The following is a 23,804-nucleotide window of genomic DNA, read 5'->3' as shown; positions in this document are numbered from 1 at the left end:
TTTGACCGACTGCCAACAAATCCGTCAGACATTATAAAGGCATTTCAAAATTGCACTGTTACGGTGAAGATTCCTTATCCTCAAACGATATGTAAAAGGTGATTGTTTAGTCAAATACACTTGGATGGTAATTTCTTGCAATTTTATTTAGATCCGATTTGGGTCCTGATCGGGGTTTCATTGACAGTGAATTAGAATTCATGTAATAAAGATTTCAAAATCCCTTTCTATCTTGAACAACGGCAGCTGATATGAATGATGAACCGAATAACAAGTACACTTAGTAATTATTATCAACTATGTAAACAGTGAACAGTTTGATGAGCAGAACGGGAACAAAACTTCTGCATTAAACTACAATAATGCTAGCCACCAGGCTATCAATTGCTTGAAATTTAATTTGAAGGGGCGTGAGAATCGGAAAAGCCCTTTACAGAATAAGAGAATGACATAATGTTAATTAAGCGAAAAATCCCTTGATTCATGCTGCTAAAAGTATCAAAAGAGAAGATGTAGAACAATTAAGTTTGTGTTTTGGTAGCAGGTGGGGCTTGAACTCATGACGGGCATGTTGTTAAGTTGTTACGAGTTGACGAGTGTACTACTAGACCTGCCTAAGTCCTTCAAGACTAAATTATTTTCCCAAGAAAATGGTAATGGTTATGGTCCAACCTGACTTATCCATTCTTTCCACCAGGATGTGCCACTCAGCGATAGTAGTCAACTGTTTCCATATGTTCTGTGAGTGGAAGGATGTGCGTGAGTTAGAGGGTCGCTGACCAGAGGATTGAGAAAGAGTGAATAAGAGAGAGAGAGAGAGAGAGAGAGAGAGAGAGAGAGCGAGAGAGAGAGAGAGATAGAGAGAGAGAGCGAGAGAGATAGAGTGCAGTATTACAACACACATGATGGGAGCAGACTCATTCGTGCGGCTGAGCTAAAGCAGATTAGGTTAAACCGTGCCCGTGCTAATATTTTATAATTATGGATCAAAGCTTTTAATACATTTGAGTCGATGCACATGAGTCCCTTTCATTACTGTGTTAACGTCTGTGCACCCGAGATAAAAGTGCTCAATAAATCGAACAAATTATTGATTTGTTACAAGAGGTTTGTACTATGGGTTTTATTCAGTCGTCATATTTTGCTGCAGTCTTTCACTTTTTTTTTAATTTGTTGGATGTTGTTTTTTTTGTAGAGATTTTTAGCCTATTGGCCTTATTCGTCTCTAAGTCCTTCACTGATAAGCACGTTTTTGTCTATTTAAGTAACTTTTCCATATTTTACAATCCATTTTTCGTTGTTGTTTGATTAGTTTCACTGGTCCTGTACATCGTTTATCTGCTATTTGCAACGATTTGGTCTTCATGTTTGTGCAGCTTCAGCTAGATATCTTCTCATCGCAAAAGTTCAGTGATAATGGCTAGTTGCATGGTGGTGCCTAAAGATGGCTGAACACGAAACGCGAATTATGGTCAGAACTCAATTTTCGTCTCAAAACTTTATCTACTTACCTATAGAAATCAAACTTTATTAATTCATCTCGCACTCCACCAGCGTAAAAGGGCTCATTCCAGTTCAATACACTCCATGCAAACGATACTTCTTGCGCAAGCAGGAAGTCCCAGTGTGAGAGTAAGCCGCAAACGATTAGCAACAGAATGGCAATGGATGGCATTTTTCGTACCGATCAGACACGTTACACATCGATCACAAACGGCAGAACCAACTATCAGTGAGCAGCTCCAGGGCTAGACTGATTATTTTTGGAATCAATCAATTCGGACGGCAACGGCCTTTTTCAAGGCGATATTTCGAGATGGTTCTTGGATGTTCTTCTGTGCCTGGTGCTTCCTAGGCGCCCTGATAAGAAGGTTGTTCTTATTTCACACTCATGCTAACAACGTACGCAAATGTGCTTCACTTCGCTGTTTGATGAATGAATCAGGTGTCGGGCTGTGTGAGCGTTACTATGTTTTTACACTTTTTTTTTCTAATTGACCTTCAACATAGTTTGCTTTTATTGGGTCGCATTTTGTTGTCAGCACAGTGGTGAGTAATCAACGCATCAACCGTATTTTTTTGTAAACTTTTAATGTTATTGAAATTTAAAGGGACAAGCATTTTGAAGAGGGAAAAGCTGAAAAGCAGAAAAATAAAACGGATGAAGTTGCTATTGCTCTGTCATTCAGAATTACCTGTTTTTGATCGTTTTGTATTCCAAGATGCTTTATATTAAACCAATAATAAGTTGCTTGAGAAGGTCAAAATTAGGAATTTTCAATTTAAGTTATAACCAAAATTTTTAATAATAAAAAGTGAATATGATTTAATGTTACAATACTGCCGGGGTAAAACAAAATAAAGGGTGTCCTATTATTGCACCTGTATTTCTTGTTGATCTTTGGGAGGAATCGTTTTTGTTAGTTAGAACTTTCCTATTCCTATTCCTTTGAACATGCAAATTGAATATTTATTTTCAATTTTTTTTTTCACAAATTTGGCTAGTCATAGTTTCTATTATTATTATTATTATTATTATTATTATTATTATTATTATTATTATTATTATTATTATTATTATTATTAATATTATTATTATTATTATTATTATTATTATTATGATTATTATTATTTATTATTATTATAAAGAATTTAAGCCATTTAACCTCATTCGCTTCTTAAGCCTTGGAGTGAATTGTACTGTGTTCCTTACTGGTTAGATCTCGTAATGGAGATATCTAATCACGACTACTGGCTACGTCACACTTCACTAATAATTCTTAATAAATTAATATTACTTTAATACTGTTTACCTTAACGTTTTATACGACATAACGATTTAACTATTTCAAACAAGGCCAAATTCAATGCATAATGATTTAATGAACAAATAATCAGAATACAATATGCCTAAATTAATAAAATAATAAATAAATGTCTACTTTTGATGTTCTAGGATCATAAACCTTAAAATACTATTCATATTTATAACAACACGTGCCAAGGATGGTGTGAAAATTTCCCGCCACATTAGAGTTGTTGCCCGGTGATAAAACTATTACAAACCAAGAAGCTGTCATTTGCCAAACTGTCATTCTCTTTCGAGCGCGTCCATCATTGTTTACAAACTCTGTTGACGATAACGTCGCGTAGGGAAGCGATATTAAACTGTTCGCTTTTCTACCATTTTAAGAAGTTTTAACGAACTAAAGGTTACCTTATACATACCCTGCTTCACGATTGCGTTAAGTTTCGTCGAAGGTTTTACATTAGAAGGTACGTTTCCGTTCACAGGACGGAAGCATTATAGAAGAAAATGGATGAATACGACGATAGCAGTATGATGTCCGAATTCTTGGTAAGTAGACCTTTGTTAACACATTCACTGCTGTATCGGATCGAATCCCCGGCAGTGTTGTGTGTGCCAGCGTCATTTTGTCCGTATTGATTATTGCTGCTCTCGTGGTAGTGTTTGTCATTTCAAATTCTAATTGTACTTTCATTCCGATTAAAGGACTTTCCCGACAATGAAAACGAGAATGTTGAATTCGTCAAGGTAGAACAAATATCAAATTCGGACGATGAAGATATCTTTTACGAAGAAGTTATTATGCCAGATTACGTCTCTAGTGGTAAGCGAATTGAAATAATGCTGTCATCATTCCTGTATCTCCTGTGAAATAATCCCACGAAAACAAACATATTCTTCACTTTTCTGTACCTTTTAGAGGCAAGCACCACTGGTTCACAGCCCATAAATGAAAAAAGTCACGAACAACCAAAAGTATCCAAGTTGAAGCGATCGGTATGTATGGCAATGTATGGCTTTCTATGATGTAAAAAGTACAGTAACATTTGGACTTCAGGGCAGTGGTTCCCACCTTCCTTGGAGGTAACGTTGCTTTTCGGCACTTCCCTTATGTCCGAATGAATAGGGGAAAACCATTGCAACCTCATGACTATTACTCGCTGTTTTTGGGCAAATTGTTTTCTCACTATTACTGTACTGTTTACCCTTCTTGCAGATAAAGCTAAAGGAAGAGGTCGTGCTGACGCTCATTAACACCGTAAGAAGTATGCCGGAGCTGTGGAAGCAAGACGCACCGGGCTACCGAGACTTGTGTGTACAGCAGCAAGCATGGAACACGATTGCGGCGCAGTTTGGTGTGCCGGTAGAAAATCTGAAGGAAAAGTGGAAAATGTTGCGCACTCAGTTTCGTTCAAACCATTCGAAGGTACGAAACAAAAGATTGAATGGATCAGGTAAATGCACTTTTGTAAAGTAGGAAAGTAAAATCGATGAAAAGAAGCAATAATGAACTATGAATGTATTTTAAGATGCTGAACCCGACTACCAGCCAACATGGTTTGCGTACGAGGCGATGAAGTTTCTTCGCGATGGCGATATTCCAAATTCTGTGAGTATCTCGTGCTACGTAAATTAGCGAATACAATACTAATTATAGTAAATTTACTGCCATATCATTTATCGTTGACCAGGATAATCCAAGTACAGCTGCTGCTTCGGTGCAAGATCCCTCCGGCGGATATCCTGATGATACCGATGCGCGTGAAGTCATCCTTGAGCTTATCAGGCATATACAGCAGAGGCCCGCACTGTGGGATAAAACGCATCAGTACTACAAAAATGCAGCGGTACAGTACCGGGCGTGGAAAACGCTGGAACAACGTTTGCATCTCCCAATTGCAGATATGAAACGCAAATGGCAACACCTGAGGGTACAGCTTCGAAATAATCTCAGAAAAGTGAAAGCGATGTCAGCGGGTACGTAGTACATTTATCTCGATTTTGTTAGCAAGATTGCGGTAATAGTTTGTTGGCGCTTCATTTTGCAGCTGGCGAGGAATATCAACCAACGTGGTTTGCGTACGAGGCGATGCAGTTTATTCGCAAGAATTACTGCAATGCTGATGAGCAGCCTGCAGCAACAGTGAGTATCGTGTTATTTATTTTTCCCTTTTGCCGGTTAATATTACTAACGGAAGCTAACGGAAGGTTGGAAACGATGGTGCGTAAGAATCTAAATGTGCATGGCTTCATTCTTATCAAATTATAGCCGGAAATAAGTGTAAAGCAACCCAGTATGCAAGTTGCTGTCGTACCAACGCCGCCCGTGCCGATCGAAGGTCCAACTGTAAGTCGTGAATACAAACGACGCCACTCAAGCCCGATACGTACCCCAGAAAAAGTGCCTCGATTAACCCCCTGCACATCCACCACACCGCCCCCCACCTCCAGTCCAATCCCAAAACCTGAATCGATACGACCGGTGTCGTACGTTACGAACTGCAAGGTGGAACCGTTCATTATACGTACCTTTCGTAATCTGTCCAAAATTACGGACCAAATAGCGCAGACGAAAGCATCGCCGTACAGTGGGCTGCTCGATCATCTGGGGTCGGTTCTGGGGCGGAAGCGGCAAAGAGATTTTAAGGAAATTGAAACTGTGCTGCTGAACTGCTTGCGCGAGCTGCAAAAGTTCCCGGACGTAACGAAAGAAAGTTTGCAGGGTGAAGCTGAGACAGATGATGAGGAGCAATTATTTTAGTTAAATGGTATCAACGAACTAACTTTTCTGGTGAACGGGAAGGTTTTTATTCTGTAAATATGCATAATTTGACAGATTTCTTTAAAAAAATAAGTTGTTGAGTATATCTGTCTTCAGGTCTGTTGTATAATCGTTCTCGGTTAAGAGAGTTTAATAAGTTCTCAGTTTTTAGTTCATTCTATTCGAATACAGGCGGTCCTCGAGATGCACGGTTAATAATTTCTGCGTAAATCGAATCTCGTGATTTTAAGCCAAAACATCGTGTAATTTTGCAAATAAGAGGTAGTTTTAGTCACTTAATTAATTAATAGGAATGATTCTGACTGAATATAACAGTTTTAAACCATTAAAAATGGGTTTAAACATTCGATCAAAAGAGAAATTATTTGTCATTTGACAATTGATGTGTCAAATCAGTACAATTTGCTCTAAGAACTGTCAAATTTATAAATCCGCGTATAAGAAATACCGTGTAACTCGGGGACTACCTGTAACTTTGTTTGTATTAACATATGTCTTTATAAACCGACGAAATAGTTAATTATCGAACGTAAATGAAAGAAAAGAAAACTGTTAGGCACATATGAAGCACCATTGGCTGTACGAGTTGAAAAAGTATAACTGATTGAAATATCTAATTAGTTTTTGATACAAATGGAAACTATTTATTTAATTTGAAAGAATTTCTTTGCATAATATTCGAATTGCACTTTCGATAAATTCACACGATTTATTCGTAGCATTATTACATTTAACATGTCTTAATTCAAATTCTTTTTAATTAGTCTGTTTTAAGTAAAAAAACCCAACTCGGCGTTGTTCAAAGTAATACGTCCATCCCGGTCCTCACTAACACTCCAAAGAGGCAGATGCCATCGCTCGACAGGTGCTCTGCCGTACGCCCTTTACCTGTGCTCTCTTGGTTGCATTCTTTAGCTTTTTCATAAAGAAGATTGCCACACGCTTATTATTAACCACAGTCAGCGAGGTAGTGCCAATGCGCTGGAACAATTTCGTCACATTTGTCATCTGCATCATGGCGATCTTCTGCGCACCCTTACCGATCCCTGTCCAGCTGCAACAGGTGAGAAATCGTCTCGTAAACAGCATATCTATCGCATCCGACATTCGGTTATCACACATCATATCAATTATGTTGCTCTCGAGCCACTGTCTTATCTTCTCCTCGTATTCCGGCTTGGCCAGCTCGTCGTTAAACGTTTCCAGCTGCTCTAAGCTGTCGATCTTTTCGAAATCGATGTCAACGTACATGGGCTTCTTTTGCTCGGTCGAGTCGGCGTTGTTCAATATCGACTGGAACTGATCGCCAATCTTATCCAGCTTGCTATTTATTTCCAACAGACTGGTCTCTATGCCCAGCAGCCTTTGATCGGTCTTGGAGAATAAGCTTATGAGCGATTCATTTGCGGCCGGTGCTTCCGTGCAGTTTGTTGCCGTTGACGGTGTTGTGGATTTAAATGGCACCTTTTCTCTTAATGCTGAAAAATAATAGGCGAATGTAAGCAGCATATTCCACAGCATTTACATACAATCATTGTACGCTCAGAAAGGCATCATAAAGCTTTGGAAACTTTAATTTACCCCTGCACTTACTTGCTCGGTTGCGTCCTGTTTTATCCTCAATGTTCGGTGTTTGCTTCGTGTGAGGTTTTTTACGCACACTCACCTCCTCAAACATGCCGTCCTGAAATAGCTCGTTATCATCTATTTCAACGTTGCTGATGAACGGATCACCATCTTGGTTCGTGCCGCATTCCACCTTGATAAACTCAATCATCGTATCCTCGCTGTCGTATTCCATCTCTTCCTGGTGGTCGCGCTGCAAGAATGTCATGATAACGTTATTCCAGAACAAGCAAGTTCTGAGGAATTTTTATAGGAAATCTTACCACGTTCTCCGTTGTTTGCTTCGCGGCAGCAACACGCTTCTTTCGTTGCCGATCCATCACTAAAGCAAGTGTAGCTTTCCTAGAACCCGAGGAAGACTTCTGTTGTTAATTCTACTTCCAGTCGTACGTATGCCACTTAAACTGATTGTAAAACTCAAGTCAATTTGTATATAACTATCCGATTAATCCGGCGTCCTCCCCGAAACAACGCTAGAAAAATGCGACAAATTTCAGCAAACATAAACAAAACCATTCGGTAAACAATGATCCACGCTCATTGACAGTTCCTTACAGTCTACTCTCTACATACGCTGTTTATGCGTTCCCGGGGCTTCAACGTAAGTCGAATATCACGTTTTTCTGCTAAACACACATGACCAATACATTAACTTTAGTACTTTTAAACACTTAATCATCCACTTGATACGATTCATGTACATTTTTTTAAATCTATCTGATGTTTCAGTGAAGCGAATGTGTTTAAAGTAAAACTGTTTATTTTGCATTCGTCAATTCTTGGAGCAAATATTACTGATTTTGACCAATGAACTGTAAAATTAAGAAAACCGCGTATCACCAAATCCGCGAATATCAAGAGCCGCGTAACTCGGGAACTAACTGTATAATCACACGTTGACATCTTCAATAGTTTTTTCACCGGACAACCATCGGAGACACAAACCATGCAAAACGTTTCTCAGAATGTCGGATAGATGGCGCTTTAAAACCAACCTGCTCTAATCTAATGTTCTAATTCCAAATGAATCAGGCAGATGAACGGCCTTGTGACGTTAGTTTATGTTGCGTGTTTTTGCTTTTCTCAGCCTCATCGGGGATGTGTTTGGTCGCATGGAATGTATCCATCGTCCTTGTGGTCATCTCAGTACGCTGTGAAAAAGTTCCTTTTGGATGAATTCTTTCCTTCTTCTAACGCTTCCCTCGAAGGGCGATGTTGTTCTATTTATAGCCCTTCGTAGCATATGTTGGAGTGGGGGAACTGTGGTCGAACATACTTTTTCTCAAACAACCACTATTGAAAATGTGTTTTATTGTGTGAAAAGCATTGTAGCTTGAGCCCTGTGACCTGTTGAGGCTGCAGAAAAGATGAATTCCACATTAGATTTGAACGTTAGACGGCGGTGTGACGTTGGTTTATGTTGCGTGTTAGCGGCGGGCATGGTTGTCAACGACCATACCATGTTGAAAACACCGGTTCTCGTCCGATCACCGAAGTTAAGCAACATCGGGCATGGCTAGTACTTAGGTGGGTGACCACTTGGGAAAACCATGTGTCGTTGGCATCTTCACCTTTTGCTTTTCTCAGCCTCATCGGGGATGTGTTTGGTCGCATGGAATGTATCCATCGTCCTTGTGGTCATCCCAGTACGCTGTGAAAAAGTTCTTTTTGGATGAATTGTTTCCTTCTTCTAACGCTTTCCTCAAAGGGCGATGTTGTTCTATTTATAGCCCTCGGTAGCATATGTTGGAGTGGGGGAACTGTGGTCGAACATACTTTTTCTCAAACAACCACTATTGAAAATGTGTTTTATTGTGTGAAAAGCATTGTAGCTTGAGCCCTGTGACCTGTTGAGGCTGCAGAAAAGATGAATTCCACATTAGATTTGAACGTTAGACGGCGGTGTGACGTTGGTTTATGTTGCGTGTTAGCGGCGGGCATGGTTGTCAACGACCATACCATGTTGAAAACACCGGTTCTCGTCCGATCACCGAAGTTAAGCAACATCGGGCATGGCTAGTACTTAGGTAGGTGACCACTTGGGAAAACCATGTGTCGTTGGCATCTTCACCTTTTTGCTTTTCTCAGCCTCATCGGGGATGTGTTTGGTCGCATGGAATGTATCCATCGTCCTTGTGGTCATCCCAGTACGCTGTGAAAAAGTTCCTTTTGGATGAATTGTTCCTCTTTCTAACGCTTCCCTCGAAGGGCGATGTTGTTCTATTTATAGCCCTTCGTAGCATATGTTGGAGTGGGGGAACTGTGGTCGAACATACTTTTTCTCAAACAACCACTCTGGAAGATGTGTTTTATTGTGTGAAAAGCACTGAAGCTTGTGTCCTGTGACTTGTGGAGGCTGCAGAAAAGATTAATTCCACATTAGATTTGAACGTTAGACGGCGGTGTGACGTTGGTTTATGTTGCGTGTTAGCGGCGGGCATGGTTGTCAACGACCATACCATGTTGAAAACACCGGTTCTCGTCCGATCACCGAAGTTAAGCAACATCGGGCATGGCTAGTACTTAGGTGGGTGACCACTTGGGAAAACCATGTGTCGTTGGCATCTTCACCTTTTGCTTTTCTCAGCCTCATCGGGGATGTGTTTGGTCGCATGGAATGTATCCATCGTCCTTGTGGTCATCCCAGTACGCTGTGAAAAAGTTCTTTTTGGATGAATTGTTTCCTTCTTCTAACGCTTTCCTCAAAGGGCGATGTTGTTCTATTTATAGCCCTCGGTAGCATATGTTGGAGTGGGGGAACTGTGGTCGAACATACTTTTTCTCAAACAACCACTATTGAAAATGTGTTTTGTTGTGTGAAAAGCATTGTAGCTTGAGCCCTGTGACCTGTTGAGGCTGCAGAAAAGATGAATTCCACATTAGATTTGAACGTTAGACGGCGGTGTGACGTTGGTTTATGTTGCGTGTTGGCGGCGGGCATGGTTGTCAACGACCATACCATGTTGAAAACACCGGTTCTCGTCCGATCACCGAAGTTAAGCAACATCGGGCATGGCTAGTACTTAGGTGGGTGACCACTTGGGAAAACCATGTGTCGTTGGCATCTTCACCTTTTTGCTTTTCTCAGCCTCATCGGGGATGTGTTTGGTCGCATGGAATGTATCCATCGTCCTTGTGGTCATCCCAGTACGCTGTGAAAAAGTTCTTTTTGGATGAATTGTTTCCTTCTTCTAACGCTTCCCTCGAAGGGCGATGTTGTTCTATTTATAGCCCTGCGTAGCATATGTTGGAGTGGGGGAACTGTGGTCGAACATACTTTTTCTCAAACAATCACTATTGAAAATGTGTTTTATTGTGTGAAAAGCACTGAAGCTTGAGCCCTGTGACCTGTGGAGGCTGCAGAAAAGATGAATTCCACATTAGATTTGAACGTTAGACGGCGGTGTGACGTTGGTTTATGTTGCGTGTTAGCGGCGGGCATGGTTGTCAACGACCATACCATGTTGAAAACACCGGTTCTCGTCCGATCACCGAAGTTAAGCAACATCGGGCATGGCTAGTACTTAGGTGGGTGACCACTTGGGAAAACCATGTGTCGTTGGCATCTTCACCTTTTGCTTTTCTCAGCCTCATCGGGGATGTGTTTGGTCGCATGGAATGTATCCATCGTCCTTGTGGTCATCCCAGTACGCTGTGAAAAAGTTCCTTTTGGATGAATTCTTTCCTTCTTCTAATGCTTCCTCGAAGGGCGATGTTGTTCTATTTATAGCCCTTCGTAGCATATGTTGGAGTGGGGAACTGTGGTCGAACATACTTTTTCTCAAACAACCACTATTGAAAATGTGTTTTATTGTGTGAAAAGCACTGTAGCTTGAGCCCTGTGACTTGTGGAGGCTGCAGAAAAGATGAATTCCACATTAGATTTGAACGTTAGACGGCGGTGTGACGTTGGTTTATGTTGCGTGTTAGCGGCGGGCATGGTTGTCAACGACCATACCATGTTGAAAACACCGGTTCTCGTCCGATCACCGAAGTTAAGCAACATCGGGCATGGCTAGTACTTAGGTGGGTGACCACTTGGGAAAACCATGTGTCGTTGGCATCTTCACCTTTTGCTTTTCTCAGCCTCATCGGGGATGTGTTTGGTCGCATGGAATGTATCCATCGTCCTTGTGGTCATCCCAGTACGCTGTGAAAAAGTTCCTTTTGGATGAATTGTTCCTCTTCTAACGCTTTCCTCAAAAGGAGATGTTGTTCTATTTATAGCCCTCGGTAGCATATGTTGGATTGGGGGAACTGTGGTCGAACATACTTTTTCTCAAACAACCACTATTGAAAATGTGTTTTATTGTGTGAAAAGCATTGTAGCTTTAGCCCTGTGACCTGTTGAGGCTGCAGAAAAGATGAATTCCACATTAGATTTGAACGTTAGACGGCGGTGTGACGTTGGTTTATGTTGCGTGTTAGCGGCGGGCATGGTTGTCAACGACCATACCATGTTGAAAACACCGGTTCTCGTCCGATCACCGAAGTTAAGCAACATCGGGCATGGCTAGTACTTAGGTGGGTGACCACTTGGGAAAACCATGTGTCGTTGGCATCTTCACCTTTTTGCTTTTCTCAGCCTCATCGGGGATGTGTTTGGTCGCATGGAATGTATCCATCGTCCTTGTGGTCATCCCAGTACGCTGTGAAAAAGTTCCTTTTGGATGAATTCTTTCCTCCTTCTAACGCTTCCCTCGAAGGGCGATGTTGTTCTATTTATAGCCCTTCGTAGCATATGTTGGAGTGGGGGAACTGTGGTCGAACATACTTTTTCTCAAACAACCACTATTGAAAATGTGTTTTATTGTGTAAAAAGCATTGTAGCTTATGCCCCGTGACTTGTGGAGGCTGCAGAAAAGATGAATTCCACATTAGATTTGAACGTTAGACGGCGGTGTGACGTTGGTTTATGTTGCGTGTTAGCGGCGGGCATGGTTGTCAACGACCATACCATGTTGAAAACACCGGTTCTCGTCCGATCACCGAAGTTAAGCAACATCGGGCATGGCTAGTACTTAGGTGGGTGACCACTTGGGAAAACCATGTGTCGTTGGCATCTTCACCTTTTTGCTTTTCTCAGCCTCATCGGGGATGTGTTTGGTCGCATGGAATGTATCCATCGTCCTTGTGGTCATCCCAGTACGCTGTGAAAAAGTTCTTTTTGGATGAATTGTTCCTCTTCTAACGCTTTCCTCAAAGGGCGATGTTGTTCTATTTATAGCCCTCGGTAGCATATGTTGGAGTGGGGGAACTGTGGTCGAACATACTTTTTCTCAAACAACCACTATTGAAAATGTGTTTTATTGTGTGAAAAGCATTGTAGCTTTAGCCCTGTGACCTGTGGAGGCTGCAGAAAAGATGAATTCCACATTAGATTTGAACGTTAGACGGCGGTGTGACGTTGGTTTATGTTGCGTGTTAGCGGCGGGCATGGTTGTCAACGACCATACCATGTTGAAAACACCGGTTCTCGTCCGATCACCGAAGTTAAGCAACATCGGGCATGGCTAGTACTTAGGTGGGTGACCACTTGGGAAAACCATGTGTCGTTGGCATCTTCACCTTTTTGCTTTTCTCAGCCTCATCGGGGATGTGTTTGGTCGCATGGAATGTATCCATCGTCCTTGTGGTCATCCCAGTACGCTGTGAAAAAGTTCTTTTTGGATGAATTGTTTCCTTCTTCTAACGCTTCCCTCAAAAGGCGATGTTGTTCTATTTATAGCCCTGCGTAGCATATGTTGGAGTGGGGGAACTGTGGTCGAACATACTTTTTCTCAAACAACCACTATTGAAAATGTGTTTTATTGTGTGAAAAGCACTGTAGCTTGAGCCCTGTGACTTGTGGAGGCTGCAGAAAAGATTAATTCCACATTAGATTTGAACGTTAGACGGCGGTGTGACGTTGGTTTATGTTGCGTGTTAGCGGCGGGCATGGTTGTCAACGACCATACCATGTTGAAAACACCGGTTCTCGTCCGATCACCGAAGTTAAGCAACATCGGGCATGGCTAGTACTTAGGTGGGTGACCACTTGGGAAAACCATGTGTCGTTGGCATCTTCACCTTTTGCTTTTCTCAGCCTCATCGGGGATGTGTTTGGTCGCATGGAATGTATCCATCGTCCTTGTGGTCATCCCAGTACGCTGTGAAAAAGTTCTTTTTGGATGAATTGTTTCCTTCTTCTAACGCTTTCCTCAAAGGGCGATGTTGTTCTATTTATAGCCCTCGGTAGCATATGTTGGAGTGGGGGAACTGTGGTCGAACATACTTTTTCTCAAACAACCACTATTGAAAATGTGTTTTATTGTGTGAAAAGCATTGTAGCTTGAGCCCTGTGACCTGTTGAGGCTGCAGAAAAGATGAATTCCACATTAGATTTGAACGTTAGACGGCGGTGTGACGTTGGTTTATGTTGCGTGTTAGCGGCGGGCATGGTTGTCAACGACCATACCATGTTGAAAACACCGGTTCTCGTCCGATCACCGAAGTTAAGCAACATCGGGCATGGCTAGTACTTAGGTGGGTGACCACTTGGGAAAACCATGTGTCGTTGGCATCTTCACCTTTTTGCTTTTCTCAGCCTCATCGGGGATGTGTTTGGTCGCATGGAATGTATCCATCGTCCTTGTGGTCATCCCAGTACGCTGTGAAAAAGTTCCTTTTGGATGAATTCTTTCCTCCTTCTAACGCTTCCCTCGAAGGGCGATGTTGTTCTATTTATAGCCCTTCGTAGCATATGTTGGAGTGGGGGAACTGTGGTCGAACATACTTTTTCTCAAACAACCTCTCTTGAAGGTGGATTTATTTGTGTGAAAAGCATTGTAGCTTGAGCCCCGTGACTTGTGGCGGCTGCAGAAAAGATGAATTCCACATTAGATTTGAACGTTAGACGGCGGTGTGACGTTGGTTTATGTTGCGTGTTAGCGGCGGGCATGGTTGTCAACGACCATACCATGTTGAAAACACCGGTTCTCGTCCGATCACCGAAGTTAAGCAACATCGGGCATGGCTAGTACTTAGGTGGGTGACCACTTGGGAAAACCATGTGTCGTTGGCATCTTCACCTTTTGCTTTTCTCAGCCTCATCGGGGATGTGTTTGGTCGCATGGAATGTATCCATCGTCCTTGTGGTCATCCCAGTACGCTGTGAAAAAGTTCTTTTTGGATGAATTGTTTCCTTCTTCTAACGCTTTCCTCAAAGGGCGATGTTGTTCTATTTATAGCCCTCGGTAGCATATGTTGGAGTGGGGGAACTGTGGTCGAACATACTTTTTCTCAAACAACCACTATTGAAAATGTGTTTTATTGTGTGAAAAGCATTGTAGCTTGAGCCCTGTGACCTGTGGAGGCTGCAGAAAAGATGAATTCCACATTAGATTTGAACGTTAGACGGCGGTGTGACGTTGGTTTATGTTGCGTGTTAGCGGCGGGCATGGTTGTCAACGACCATACCATGTTGAAAACACCGGTTCTCGTCCGATCACCGAAGTTAAGCAACATCGGGCATGGCTAGTACTTAGGTGGGTGACCACTTGGGAAAACCATGTGTCGTTGGCATCTTCACCTTTTGCTTTTCTCAGCCTCATCGGGGATGTGTTTGGTCGCATGGAATGTATCCATCGTCCTTGTGGTCATCCCAGTACGCTGTGAAAAAGTTCTTTTTGGATGAATTGTTTCCTTCTTCTAACGCTTTCCTCAAAGGGCGATGTTGTTCTATTTATAGCCCTCGGTAGCATATGTTGGAGTGGGGGAACTGTGGTCGAACATACTTTTTCTCAAACAATCACTATTGAAAATGTGTTTTATTGTGTGAAAAGCACTGAAGCTTGAGCCCTGTGAGGCTGCAGAAAAGATGAATTCCACATTAGATTTGAACGTTAGACGGCGGTGTGACGTTGGTTTATGTTGCGTGTTAGCGGCGGGCATGGTTGTCAACGACCATACCATGTTGAAAACACCGGTTCTCGTCCGATCACCGAAGTTAAGCAACATCGGGCATGGCTAGTACTTAGGTGGGTGACCACTTGGGAAAACCATGTGTCGTTGGCATCTTCACCTTTTTGCTTTTCTCAGCCTCATCGGGGATGTGTTTGGTCGCATGGAATGTATCCATCGTCCTTGTGGTCATCCCAGTACGCTGTGAAAAAGTTCCTTTTGGATGAATTCTTTTCCTTCTTCTAATGCTTCCTCGAAGGGCGATGTTGTTCTATTTATAGCCCTTCGTAGCATATGTTGGAGTGGGGAACTGTGGTCGAACATACTTTTTCTGCAAACATCACTATTGAAAATGTGTTTTATTGTGTGCAAAGCACTGTAGCTTGAGCCCTGTGACTTGTGGAGGCTGCAGAAAAGATGAATTCCACATTAGATTTGAACGTTAGACGGCGGTGTGACGTTGGTTTATGTTGCGTGTTAGCGGCGGGCATGGTTGTCAACGACCATACCATGTTGAAAACACCGGTTCTCGTCCGATCACCGAAGTTAAGCAACATCGGGCATGGCTAGTACTTAGGTGGGTGACCACTTGGGAAAACCATGTGTCGTTGGCATCTTCACCTTTTTGCTTTTCTCAGCCTCATCGGGGATGTGTTTGGTCGCATGGAATGTATCCATCGTCCTTGTGGTCATCCCAGTACGCTGTGAAAAAGTTCCTTTTGGATGAATTGTTCCTCTTCTAACGCTTTCCTCAAAGGAGGATGTTGTTCTATTTATAGCCCTCGGTAGCATATGTTGGAGTGGGGGAACTGTGGTCGAACATACTTTTTCTCAAACAACCACTATTGAAAATGTGTTTTATTGTGTGAAAAGCATTGTAGCTTTGAGCCCTGTGACCTGTGGAGGCTGCAGAAAAGATGAATTCCACATTAGATTTGAACGTTAGACGGCGGTGTGACGTTGGTTTATGTTGCGTGTTAGCGGCGGGCATGGTTGTCAACGACCATACCATGTTGAAAACACCGGTTCTCGTCCGATCACCGAAGTTAAGCAACATCGGGCATGGCTAGTACTTAGGTGGGTGACCACTTGGGAAAACCATGTGTCGTTGGCATCTTCACCTTTTGCTTTTCTCAGCCTCATCGGGGATGTGTTTGGTCGCATGGAATGTATCCATCGTCCTTGTGGTCATCCCAGTACGCTGTGAAAAAGTTCTTTTGGATGAATTGTTTCCTTCTTCTAACGCTTCCCTCAAAAGGCGATGTTGTTCTATTTATAGCCCTGCGTAGCATATGTTGGAGTGGGGGAACTGTGGTCGAACATACTTTTTCTGCAAACATCACTATTGAAAATGTGTTTTATTGTGTGAAAAGCACTGTAGCTTGAGCCCTGTGACCTGTGGAGGCTGCAGAAAAGATGAATTCCACATTAGATTTGAACGTTAGACGGCGGTGTGACGTTGGTTTATGTTGCGTGTTAGCGGCGGGCATGGTTGTCAACGACCATACCATGTTGAAAACACCGGTTCTCGTCCGATCACCGAAGTTAAGCAACATCGGGCATGGCTAGTACTTAGGTGGGTGACCACTTGGGAAAACCATGTGTCGTTGGCATCTTCACCTTTTGCTTTTCTCAGCCTCATCGGGGATGTGTTTGGTCGCATGGAATGTATCCATCGTCCTTGTGGTCATCCCAGTACGCTGTGAAAAAGTTCTTTTTGGATGAATTGTTTCCTTCTTCTAACGCTTTCCTCAAAGGGCGATGTTGTTCTATTTATAGCCCTCGGTAGCATATGTTGGAGTGGGGGAACTGTGGTCGAACATACTTTTTCTGCAAACATCACTATTGAAAATGTGTTTTATTGTTTTGAATAGCACTGTAGCTTGAGCCCTGTGAGGCTGCAGAAAAGATGAATTCCACATTAGATTTGAACGTTAGACGGCGGTGTGACGTTGGTTTATGTTGCGTGTTAGCGGCGGGCATGGTTGTCAACGACCATACCATGTTGAAAACACCGGTTCTCGTCCGATCACCGAAGTTAAGCAACATCGGGCATGGCTAGTACTTAGGTGGGTGACCACTTGGGAAAACCATGTGTCGTTGGCATCTTCACCTTTTTGCTTTTCTCAGCCTCATCGGGGATGTGTTTGGTCGCATGGAATGTATCCATCGTCCTTGTGGTCATCCCAGTACGCTGTGAAAAAGTTCCTTTTGGATGAATTCTTTTCTCCTTCTAATGCTTCCCTCGAAGGGCGATGTTGTTCTATTTATAGCCCTTCGTAGCATATGTTGGAGTGGGGAACTGTGGTCGAACATACTTTTTCTGCAAACATCACTATTGAAACATGTGTTTTATTGTGTGCAAAGCACTGTAGCTTGAGCCCTGTGACTTGTGGAGGCTGCAGAAAAGATGAATTCCACATTAGATTTGAACGTTAGACGGCGGTGTGACGTTGGTTTATGTTGCGTGTTAGCGGCGGGCATGGTTGTCAACGACCATACCATGTTGAAAACACCGGTTCTCGTCCGATCACCGAAGTTAAGCAACATCGGGCATGGCTAGTACTTAGGTGGGTGACCACTTGGGAAAACCATGTGTCGTTGGCATCTTCACCTTTTTGCTTTTCTCAGCCTCATCGGGGATGTGTTTGGTCGCATGGAATGTATCCATCGTCTTTGTGGTCATGCCAGTACGCCGTGAAAAAGTTCCTTTTGGATGAATTGTTCCTCTTCTAACGCTTCCCTCGAAGGGCGATGTTGTTCTATTTATAGCCCTTTGTAGCACATGTTGGAGTGGGGGAACTGTGGTCGAACATACTTTTTCTGCAAACATCACTTTTGAAAATGTGTTTTATTGTGTGCAAAGCACTGTAGCTTGAGCCCTGTGACTTGTGGAGGCTGCAGAAAAGATGAATTCCACATTAGATTTGAACGTTAGACGGCGGTGTGACGTTGGTTTATGTTGCGTGTTAGCGGCGGGCATGGTTGTCAACGACCATACCATGTTGAAAACACCGGTTCTCGTCCGATCACCGAAGTTAAGCAACATCGGGCATGGCTAGTACTTAGGTGGGTGACCACTTGGGAAAACCATGTGTCGTTGGCATCTTCACCTTTTGCTTTTCTCAGCCTCATCGGGGATGTGTTTGGTCGCATGGAATGTATCCATCGTCCTTGTGGTCATCCCAGTACGCTGTGAAAAAGTTCTTTTTGGATGAATTGTTCCTCTTCTAACGCTTTCCTCAAAGGGCGATGTTGTTCTATTTATAGCCCTCGGTAGCATATGTTGGAGTGGGGGAACTGTGGTCGAACATACTTTTTCTCAAACAACCACTATTGAAAATGTGTTTTATTGTGTGAAAAGCATTGTAGCTTGAGCCCTGTGACCTGTTGAGGCTGCAGAAAAGATGAATTCCACATTAGATTTGAACGTTAGACGGCGGTGTGACGTTGGTTTATGTTGCGTGTTAGCGGCGGGCATGGTTGTCAACGACCATACCATGTTGAAAACACCGGTTCTCGTCCGATCACCGAAGTTAAGCAACATCGGGCATGGCTAGTACTTAGGTGGGTGACCACTTGGGAAAACCATGTGTCGTTGGCATCTTCACCTTTTTGCTTTTCTCAGCCTCATCGGGGATGTGTTTGGTCGCATGGAATGTATCCATCGTCCTTGTGGTCATCCCAGTACGCTGTGAAAAAGTTCTTTTTGGATGAATTGTTCCTCTTCTAACGCTTTCCTCAAAGGGCGATGTTGTTCTATTTATAGCCCTCGGTAGCATATGTTGGAGTGGGGGAACTGTGGTCGAACATACTTTTTCTCAAACAACCACTATTGAAAATGTGTTTTATTGTGTGAAAAGCATTGTAGCTTGAGCCCTGTGACCTGTTGAGGCTGCAGAAAAGATGAATTCCACATTAGATTTGAACGTTAGACGGCGGTGTGACGTTGGTTTATGTTGCGTGTTAGCGGCGGGCATGGTTGTCAACGACCATACCATGTTGAAAACACCGGTTCTCGTCCGATCACCGAAGTTAAGCAACATCGGGCATGGCTAGTACTTAGGTGGGTGACCACTTGGGAAAACCATGTGTCGTTGGCATCTTCACCTTTTTGCTTTTCTCAGCCTCATCGGGGATGTGTTTGGTCGCATGGAATGTATCCATCGTCCTTGTGGTCATCCCAGTACGCTGTGAAAAAGTTCTTTTTGGATGAATTGTTTCCTTCTTCTAACGCTTCCCTCGAAGGGCGATGTTGTTCTATTTATAGCCCTGCGTAGCATATGTTGGAGTGGGGGAACTGTGGTCGAACATACTTTTTCTGCAAACATCACTATTGAAAATGTGTTTTATTGTGTGAAAAGCATTGTAGCTTGAGCCCTGTGACCTGTTGAGGCTGCAGAAAAGATGAATTCCACATTAGATTTGAACGTTAGACGGCGGTGTGACGTTGGTTTATGTTGCGTGTTAGCGGCGGGCATGGTTGTCAACGACCATACCATGTTGAAAACACCGGTTCTCGTCCGATCACCGAAGTTAAGCAACATCGGGCATGGCTAGTACTTAGGTAGGTGACCACTTGGGAAAACCATGTGTCGTTGGCATCTTCACCTTTTGCTTTTCTCAGCCTCATCGGGGATGTGTTTGGTCGCATGGAATGTATCCATCGTCCTTGTGGTCATCCCAGTACGCTGTGAAAAAGTTCCTTTTGGATGAATTCTTTCCTTCTTCTAACGCTTCCCTCGAAGGGCGATGTTGTTCTATTTATAGCCCTTCGTAGCATATGTTGGAGTGGGGGAACTGTGGTCGAACATACTTTTTCTCAAACAACCTCTCTTGAAATGTGTTTATTGTGTGAAAAGCACTGTAGCTTGAGCCCTGTGACTTGTGGAGGCTGCAGAAAAGATGAATTCCACATTAGATTTGAACGTTAGACGGCGGTGTGACGTTGGTTTATGTTGCGTGTTAGCGGCGGGCATGGTTGTCAACGACCATACCATGTTGAAAACACCGGTTCTCGTCCGATCACCGAAGTTAAGCAACATCGGGCATGGCTAGTACTTAGGTGGGTGACCACTTGGGAAAACCATGTGTCGTTGGCATCTTCACCTTTTGCTTTTCTCAGCCTCATCGGGGATGTGTTTGGTCGCATGGAATGTATCCATCGTCCTTGTGGTCATCCCAGTACGCTGTGAAAAAGTTCTTTTTGGATGAATTGTTTCCTTCTTCTAACGCTTTCCTCAAAGGGCGATGTTGTTCTATTTATAGCCCTCGGTAGCATATGTTGGAGTGGGGGAACTGTGGTCGAACATACTTTTTCTCAAACAACCACTATTGAAAATGTGTTTTATTGTGTGAAAAGCACTGTAGCTTGAGCCCTGTGACTTGTGGAGGCTGCAGAAAAGATGAATTCCACATTAGATTTGAACGTTAGACGGCGGTGTGACGTTGGTTTATGTTGCGTGTTAGCGGCGGGCATGGTTGTCAACGACCATACCATGTTGAAAACACCGGTTCTCGTCCGATCACCGAAGTTAAGCAACATCGGGCATGGCTAGTACTTAGGTGGGTGACCACTTGGGAAAACCATGTGTCGTTGGCATCTTCACCTTTTTGCTTTTCTCAGCCTCATCGGGGATGTGTTTGGTCGCATGGAATGTATCCATCGTCCTTGTGGTCATCCCAGTACGCTGTGAAAAAGTTCTTTTTGGATGAATTGTTTCCTTCTTCTAACGCTTCCCTCGAAGGGCGATGTTGTTCTATTTATAGCCCTGCGTAGCATATGTTGGAGTGGGGAACTGTGGTCGAACATACTTTTTCTGCAAACAACCACTATTGAAAATGTGTTTTATTGTGTGAAAAGCACTGTAGCTTGAGCCCTGTGACCTGTGGAGGCTGCAGAAAAGATGAATTCCACATTAGATTTGAACGTTAGACGGCGGTGTGACGTTGGTTTATGTTGCGTGTTAGCGGCGGGCATGGTTGTCAACGACCATACCATGTTGAAAACACCGGTTCTCGTCCGATCACCGAAGTTAAGCAACATCGGGCATGGCTAGTACTTAGGTGGGTGACCACTTGGGAAAACCATGTGTCGTTGGCATCTTCACCTTTTTGCTTTTCTCAGCCTCATCGGGGATGTGTTTGGTCGCATGGAATGTATCCATCGTCCTTGTGGTCATCCCAGTACGCTGTGAAAAAGTTCTTTTTGGATGAATTGTTTCCTTCTTCTAACGCTTTCCTCAAAGGGCGATGTTGTTCTATTTATAGCCCTCGGTAGCATATGTTGGAGTGGGGGAACTGTGGTCGAACATACTTTTTCTGCAAACATCACTATTGAAAATGTGTTTTATTGTGTGAAAAGCACTGTAGCTTGAGCCCTGTGACTTGTGGAGGCTGCAGAAAAGATGAATTCCACATTAGATTTGAACGTTAGACGGCGGTGTGACGTTGGTTTATGTTGCGTGTTAGCGGCGGGCATGGTTGTCAACGACCATACCATGTTGAAAACACCGGTTCTCGTCCGATCACCGAAGTTAAGCAACATCGTGCATGGCTAGTACTTAGGTGGGTGACCACTTGGGAAAACCATGTGTCGTTGGCATCTTCACCTTTTGCTTTTCTCAGCCTCATCGGGGATGTGTTTGGTCGCATGGAATGTATCCATCGTCCTTGTGGTCATCCCAGTACGCTGTGAAAAAGTTCTTTTTGGATGAATTGTTCCTCCTTCTAACGCTTCCCTCGAAGGGCGATGTTGTTCTATTTATAGCCCTTCGTAGCACATGTTGGAGTGGGGAACTGTGGTCGAACATACTTTTTCTGCAAACATCACTATTGAAAATGTGTTTTATTGTGTGCAAAGCACTGTAGCTTGAGCCCTGTGACTTGTGGAGGCTGCAGAAAAGATGAATTCCACATTAGATTTGAACGTTAGACGGCGGTGTGACGTTGGTTTATGTTGCGTGTTAGCGGCGGGCATGGTTGTCAACGACCATACCATGTTGAAAACACCGGTTCTCGTCCGATCACCGAAGTTAAGCAACATCGGGCATGGCTAGTACTTAGGTGGGTGACCACTTGGGAAAACCATGTGTCGTTGGCATCTTCACCTTTTGCTTTTCTCAGCCTCATCGGGGATGTGTTTGGTCGCATGGAATGTATCCATCGTCCTTGTGGTCATTCCAGTACGCTGTAAAAAAGTTCCTTTTGGATGAATTGTTCCTCTTCTAACGCTTCCCTCGAAGGGCGATGTTGTTCTATTTATAGCCCTCGGTAGCATATGTTGGAGTGGGGGAACTGTGGTCGAACATACTTTTTCTCAAACAACCACTATTGAAAATGTGTTTTATTGTGTGAAAAGCATTGTAGCTTTAGCCCTGTGACCTGTTGAGGCTGCAGAAAAGATGAATTCCACATTAGATTTGAACGTTAGACGGCGGTGTGACGTTGGTTTATGTTGCGTGTTAGCGGCGGGCATGGTTGTCAACGACCATACCATGTTGAAAACACCGGTTCTCGTCCGATCACCGAAGTTAAGCAACATCGGGCATGGCTAGTACTTAGGTGGGTGACCACTTGGGAAAACCATGTGTCGTTGGCATCTTCACCTTTTGCTTTTCTCAGCCTCATCGGGGATGTGTTTGGTCGCATGGAATGTATCCATCGTCCTTGTGGTCATCCCAGTACGCTGTGAAAAAGTTCCTTTTGGATGAATTCTTTCCTTCTTCTAACGCTTCCCTCGAAGGGCGATGTTGTTCTATTTATAGCCCTTCGTAGCATATGTTGGAGTGGGGGAACTGTGGTCGAACATACTTTTTCTCAAACAACCACTCTAAGAAGATGTGTTTTATTGTGTGAAAAGCACTGTAGCTTGAGCCCTGTGACTTGTGGAGGCTGCAGAAAAGATGAATTCCACATTAGATTTGAACGTTAGACGGCGGTGTGACGTTGGTTTATGTTGCGTGTTAGCGGCGGGCATGGTTGTCAACGACCATACCATGTTGAAAACACCGGTTCTCGTCCGATCACCGAAGTTAAGCAACATCGGGCATGGCTAGTACTTAGGTGGGTGACCACTTGGGAAAACCATGTGTCGTTGGCATCTTCACCTTTTGCTTTTCTCAGCCTCATCGGGGATGTGTTTGGTCGCATGGAATGTATCCATCGTCCTTGTGGTCATCCCAGTACGCTGTGAAAAAGTTCCTTTTGGATGAATTGTTCCTCTTCTAACGCTTTCCTCAAAGGAGGATGTTGTTCTATTTATAGCCCTCGGTAGCATATGTTGGAGTGGGGGAACTGTGGTCGAACATACTTTTTCTCAAACAACCACTATTGAAAATGTGTTTTATTGTGTGAAAAGCATTGTAGCTTTAGCCCTGTGACCTGTTGAGGCTGCAGAAAAGATGAATTCCACATTAGATTTGAACGTTAGACGGCGGTGTGACGTTGGTTTATGTTGCGTGTTAGCGGCGGGCATGGTTGTCAACGACCATACCATGTTGAAAACACCGGTTCTCGTCCGATCACCGAAGTTAAGCAACATCGGGCATGGCTAGTACTTAGGTGGGTGACCACTTGGGAAAACCATGTGTCGTTGGCATCTTCACCTTTTGCTTTTCTCAGCCTCATCGGGGATGTGTTTGGTCG

General features: G+C 43.5%; 2 protein-coding genes, 1 long non-coding RNA gene and 31 other non-coding genes across 34 annotated transcripts; 32 read left to right on the top strand and 2 right to left on the bottom strand.

Annotated features, from left to right (window-relative positions):
* Positions 1-1,094: 1,094 nt before the first annotated feature.
* On the bottom strand, positions 1,095-1,941 carry LOC120894743. Its single transcript, XR_005738225.1, has 2 exons — positions 1,512-1,941; positions 1,095-1,448 (listed from the first exon to the last, which is right to left on the bottom strand). It is a non-coding gene; the product is annotated as an uncharacterized LOC120894743 (long non-coding RNA).
* Positions 1,942-3,129: 1,188 nt separating this feature from the next.
* Positions 3,130-6,225, top strand: LOC120896545. Its single transcript, XM_040300735.1, has 8 exons — positions 3,130-3,358; positions 3,515-3,632; positions 3,729-3,805; positions 4,026-4,263; positions 4,339-4,418; positions 4,501-4,786; positions 4,858-4,952; positions 5,079-6,225. The coding sequence occupies exons 1-8, from the start codon at positions 3,317-3,319 to the stop codon at positions 5,568-5,570; spliced, it is 1,428 nt and encodes a 475-aa protein (XP_040156669.1). The 5' UTR covers positions 3,130-3,316; the 3' UTR covers positions 5,571-6,225.
* A 60-nt stretch (positions 6,226-6,285) lies between these two features.
* On the bottom strand, positions 6,286-7,758 carry LOC120896546. Its single transcript, XM_040300737.1, has 3 exons — positions 7,481-7,758; positions 7,185-7,410; positions 6,286-7,069 (listed from the first exon to the last, which is right to left on the bottom strand). The coding sequence occupies exons 1-3, from the start codon at positions 7,535-7,537 to the stop codon at positions 6,420-6,422; spliced, it is 933 nt and encodes a 310-aa protein (XP_040156671.1). The 5' UTR covers positions 7,538-7,758; the 3' UTR covers positions 6,286-6,419.
* A 904-nt stretch (positions 7,759-8,662) lies between these two features.
* On the top strand, positions 8,663-8,781 carry LOC120899218. The gene has a single exon (XR_005739023.1). It is a non-coding gene; the product is annotated as a 5S ribosomal RNA (ribosomal RNA).
* A 381-nt stretch (positions 8,782-9,162) lies between these two features.
* LOC120899220 lies at positions 9,163-9,281 on the top strand. The gene has a single exon (XR_005739025.1). It is a non-coding gene; the product is annotated as a 5S ribosomal RNA (ribosomal RNA).
* Positions 9,282-9,662: 381 nt separating this feature from the next.
* Positions 9,663-9,781, top strand: LOC120899217. The gene has a single exon (XR_005739022.1). It is a non-coding gene; the product is annotated as a 5S ribosomal RNA (ribosomal RNA).
* Positions 9,782-10,162: 381 nt separating this feature from the next.
* LOC120899216 lies at positions 10,163-10,281 on the top strand. The gene has a single exon (XR_005739021.1). It is a non-coding gene; the product is annotated as a 5S ribosomal RNA (ribosomal RNA).
* Positions 10,282-10,663: 382 nt separating this feature from the next.
* Positions 10,664-10,782, top strand: LOC120899215. Its single transcript, XR_005739020.1, has one exon. It is a non-coding gene; the product is annotated as a 5S ribosomal RNA (ribosomal RNA).
* A 379-nt stretch (positions 10,783-11,161) lies between these two features.
* On the top strand, positions 11,162-11,280 carry LOC120899214. The gene has a single exon (XR_005739019.1). It is a non-coding gene; the product is annotated as a 5S ribosomal RNA (ribosomal RNA).
* Positions 11,281-11,659: 379 nt separating this feature from the next.
* On the top strand, positions 11,660-11,778 carry LOC120899213. Its single transcript, XR_005739018.1, has one exon. It is a non-coding gene; the product is annotated as a 5S ribosomal RNA (ribosomal RNA).
* A 382-nt stretch (positions 11,779-12,160) lies between these two features.
* On the top strand, positions 12,161-12,279 carry LOC120899211. The gene has a single exon (XR_005739016.1). It is a non-coding gene; the product is annotated as a 5S ribosomal RNA (ribosomal RNA).
* A 380-nt stretch (positions 12,280-12,659) lies between these two features.
* On the top strand, positions 12,660-12,778 carry LOC120899210. The gene has a single exon (XR_005739015.1). It is a non-coding gene; the product is annotated as a 5S ribosomal RNA (ribosomal RNA).
* Positions 12,779-13,160: 382 nt separating this feature from the next.
* On the top strand, positions 13,161-13,279 carry LOC120899209. Its single transcript, XR_005739014.1, has one exon. It is a non-coding gene; the product is annotated as a 5S ribosomal RNA (ribosomal RNA).
* A 381-nt stretch (positions 13,280-13,660) lies between these two features.
* On the top strand, positions 13,661-13,779 carry LOC120899208. The gene has a single exon (XR_005739013.1). It is a non-coding gene; the product is annotated as a 5S ribosomal RNA (ribosomal RNA).
* Positions 13,780-14,161: 382 nt separating this feature from the next.
* Positions 14,162-14,280, top strand: LOC120899207. Its single transcript, XR_005739012.1, has one exon. It is a non-coding gene; the product is annotated as a 5S ribosomal RNA (ribosomal RNA).
* Positions 14,281-14,661: 381 nt separating this feature from the next.
* Positions 14,662-14,780, top strand: LOC120899206. Its single transcript, XR_005739011.1, has one exon. It is a non-coding gene; the product is annotated as a 5S ribosomal RNA (ribosomal RNA).
* A 373-nt stretch (positions 14,781-15,153) lies between these two features.
* LOC120899205 lies at positions 15,154-15,272 on the top strand. Its single transcript, XR_005739010.1, has one exon. It is a non-coding gene; the product is annotated as a 5S ribosomal RNA (ribosomal RNA).
* Positions 15,273-15,653: 381 nt separating this feature from the next.
* LOC120899204 lies at positions 15,654-15,772 on the top strand. Its single transcript, XR_005739009.1, has one exon. It is a non-coding gene; the product is annotated as a 5S ribosomal RNA (ribosomal RNA).
* A 381-nt stretch (positions 15,773-16,153) lies between these two features.
* LOC120899203 lies at positions 16,154-16,272 on the top strand. The gene has a single exon (XR_005739008.1). It is a non-coding gene; the product is annotated as a 5S ribosomal RNA (ribosomal RNA).
* A 380-nt stretch (positions 16,273-16,652) lies between these two features.
* Positions 16,653-16,771, top strand: LOC120899202. Its single transcript, XR_005739007.1, has one exon. It is a non-coding gene; the product is annotated as a 5S ribosomal RNA (ribosomal RNA).
* A 374-nt stretch (positions 16,772-17,145) lies between these two features.
* Positions 17,146-17,264, top strand: LOC120899200. The gene has a single exon (XR_005739005.1). It is a non-coding gene; the product is annotated as a 5S ribosomal RNA (ribosomal RNA).
* Positions 17,265-17,646: 382 nt separating this feature from the next.
* LOC120899199 lies at positions 17,647-17,765 on the top strand. Its single transcript, XR_005739004.1, has one exon. It is a non-coding gene; the product is annotated as a 5S ribosomal RNA (ribosomal RNA).
* Positions 17,766-18,145: 380 nt separating this feature from the next.
* On the top strand, positions 18,146-18,264 carry LOC120899198. Its single transcript, XR_005739003.1, has one exon. It is a non-coding gene; the product is annotated as a 5S ribosomal RNA (ribosomal RNA).
* A 379-nt stretch (positions 18,265-18,643) lies between these two features.
* LOC120899197 lies at positions 18,644-18,762 on the top strand. The gene has a single exon (XR_005739002.1). It is a non-coding gene; the product is annotated as a 5S ribosomal RNA (ribosomal RNA).
* Positions 18,763-19,142: 380 nt separating this feature from the next.
* LOC120899196 lies at positions 19,143-19,261 on the top strand. The gene has a single exon (XR_005739001.1). It is a non-coding gene; the product is annotated as a 5S ribosomal RNA (ribosomal RNA).
* Positions 19,262-19,643: 382 nt separating this feature from the next.
* Positions 19,644-19,762, top strand: LOC120899219. The gene has a single exon (XR_005739024.1). It is a non-coding gene; the product is annotated as a 5S ribosomal RNA (ribosomal RNA).
* Positions 19,763-20,141: 379 nt separating this feature from the next.
* LOC120899195 lies at positions 20,142-20,260 on the top strand. The gene has a single exon (XR_005739000.1). It is a non-coding gene; the product is annotated as a 5S ribosomal RNA (ribosomal RNA).
* Positions 20,261-20,641: 381 nt separating this feature from the next.
* LOC120899194 lies at positions 20,642-20,760 on the top strand. The gene has a single exon (XR_005738999.1). It is a non-coding gene; the product is annotated as a 5S ribosomal RNA (ribosomal RNA).
* Positions 20,761-21,142: 382 nt separating this feature from the next.
* LOC120899193 lies at positions 21,143-21,261 on the top strand. Its single transcript, XR_005738998.1, has one exon. It is a non-coding gene; the product is annotated as a 5S ribosomal RNA (ribosomal RNA).
* Positions 21,262-21,643: 382 nt separating this feature from the next.
* Positions 21,644-21,762, top strand: LOC120899221. Its single transcript, XR_005739026.1, has one exon. It is a non-coding gene; the product is annotated as a 5S ribosomal RNA (ribosomal RNA).
* Positions 21,763-22,141: 379 nt separating this feature from the next.
* LOC120899192 lies at positions 22,142-22,260 on the top strand. Its single transcript, XR_005738997.1, has one exon. It is a non-coding gene; the product is annotated as a 5S ribosomal RNA (ribosomal RNA).
* A 379-nt stretch (positions 22,261-22,639) lies between these two features.
* LOC120899191 lies at positions 22,640-22,758 on the top strand. The gene has a single exon (XR_005738996.1). It is a non-coding gene; the product is annotated as a 5S ribosomal RNA (ribosomal RNA).
* Positions 22,759-23,140: 382 nt separating this feature from the next.
* On the top strand, positions 23,141-23,259 carry LOC120899189. The gene has a single exon (XR_005738994.1). It is a non-coding gene; the product is annotated as a 5S ribosomal RNA (ribosomal RNA).
* Positions 23,260-23,638: 379 nt separating this feature from the next.
* Positions 23,639-23,757, top strand: LOC120899188. The gene has a single exon (XR_005738993.1). It is a non-coding gene; the product is annotated as a 5S ribosomal RNA (ribosomal RNA).
* The last annotated feature ends 47 nt before the right edge of the window (positions 23,758-23,804 follow it).

The sequence above is a fragment of the Anopheles arabiensis genome, chromosome 2 (genome assembly GCF_016920715.1).
Source record: "Anopheles arabiensis isolate DONGOLA chromosome 2, AaraD3, whole genome shotgun sequence".
Taxonomy (NCBI): Eukaryota; Metazoa; Arthropoda; class Insecta; order Diptera; family Culicidae; genus Anopheles; species Anopheles arabiensis.
Note: the sequence above shows the minus strand (reverse complement) of the source record. Positions and strands in the feature narration are given on the sequence as shown.

Bases quoted from the DNA above. Each gene is read 5' to 3' on its own strand.
- LOC120896545 (XM_040300735.1), top strand. From the start codon at position 3,317: ATGGATGAATACGACGATAGCAGTATGATGTCCGAATTCTTG. The intron at 3,359-3,514 runs GTAAGTAGACCT...TTCCGATTAAAG, and splicing joins GTATGATGTCCGAATTCTTG to GACTTTCCCGACAATGAAAA. The intron at 4,264-4,338 runs GTAAATGCACTT...ATGTATTTTAAG, and splicing joins CAAAAGATTGAATGGATCAG to ATGCTGAACCCGACTACCAG.
- LOC120896546 (XM_040300737.1), bottom strand. From the start codon at position 7,537: ATGGATCGGCAACGAAAGAAGCGTGTTGCTGCCGCGAAGCAAACAACG. The intron at 7,411-7,480 runs GTAAGATTTCCT...ACATTCTTGCAG, and splicing joins AGCAAACAACGGAGAACGTG to CGCGACCACCAGGAAGAGAT. The intron at 7,070-7,184 runs GTAAGTGCAGGG...ATTATTTTTCAG, and splicing joins AACAGGACGCAACCGAGCAA to CATTAAGAGAAAAGGTGCCA.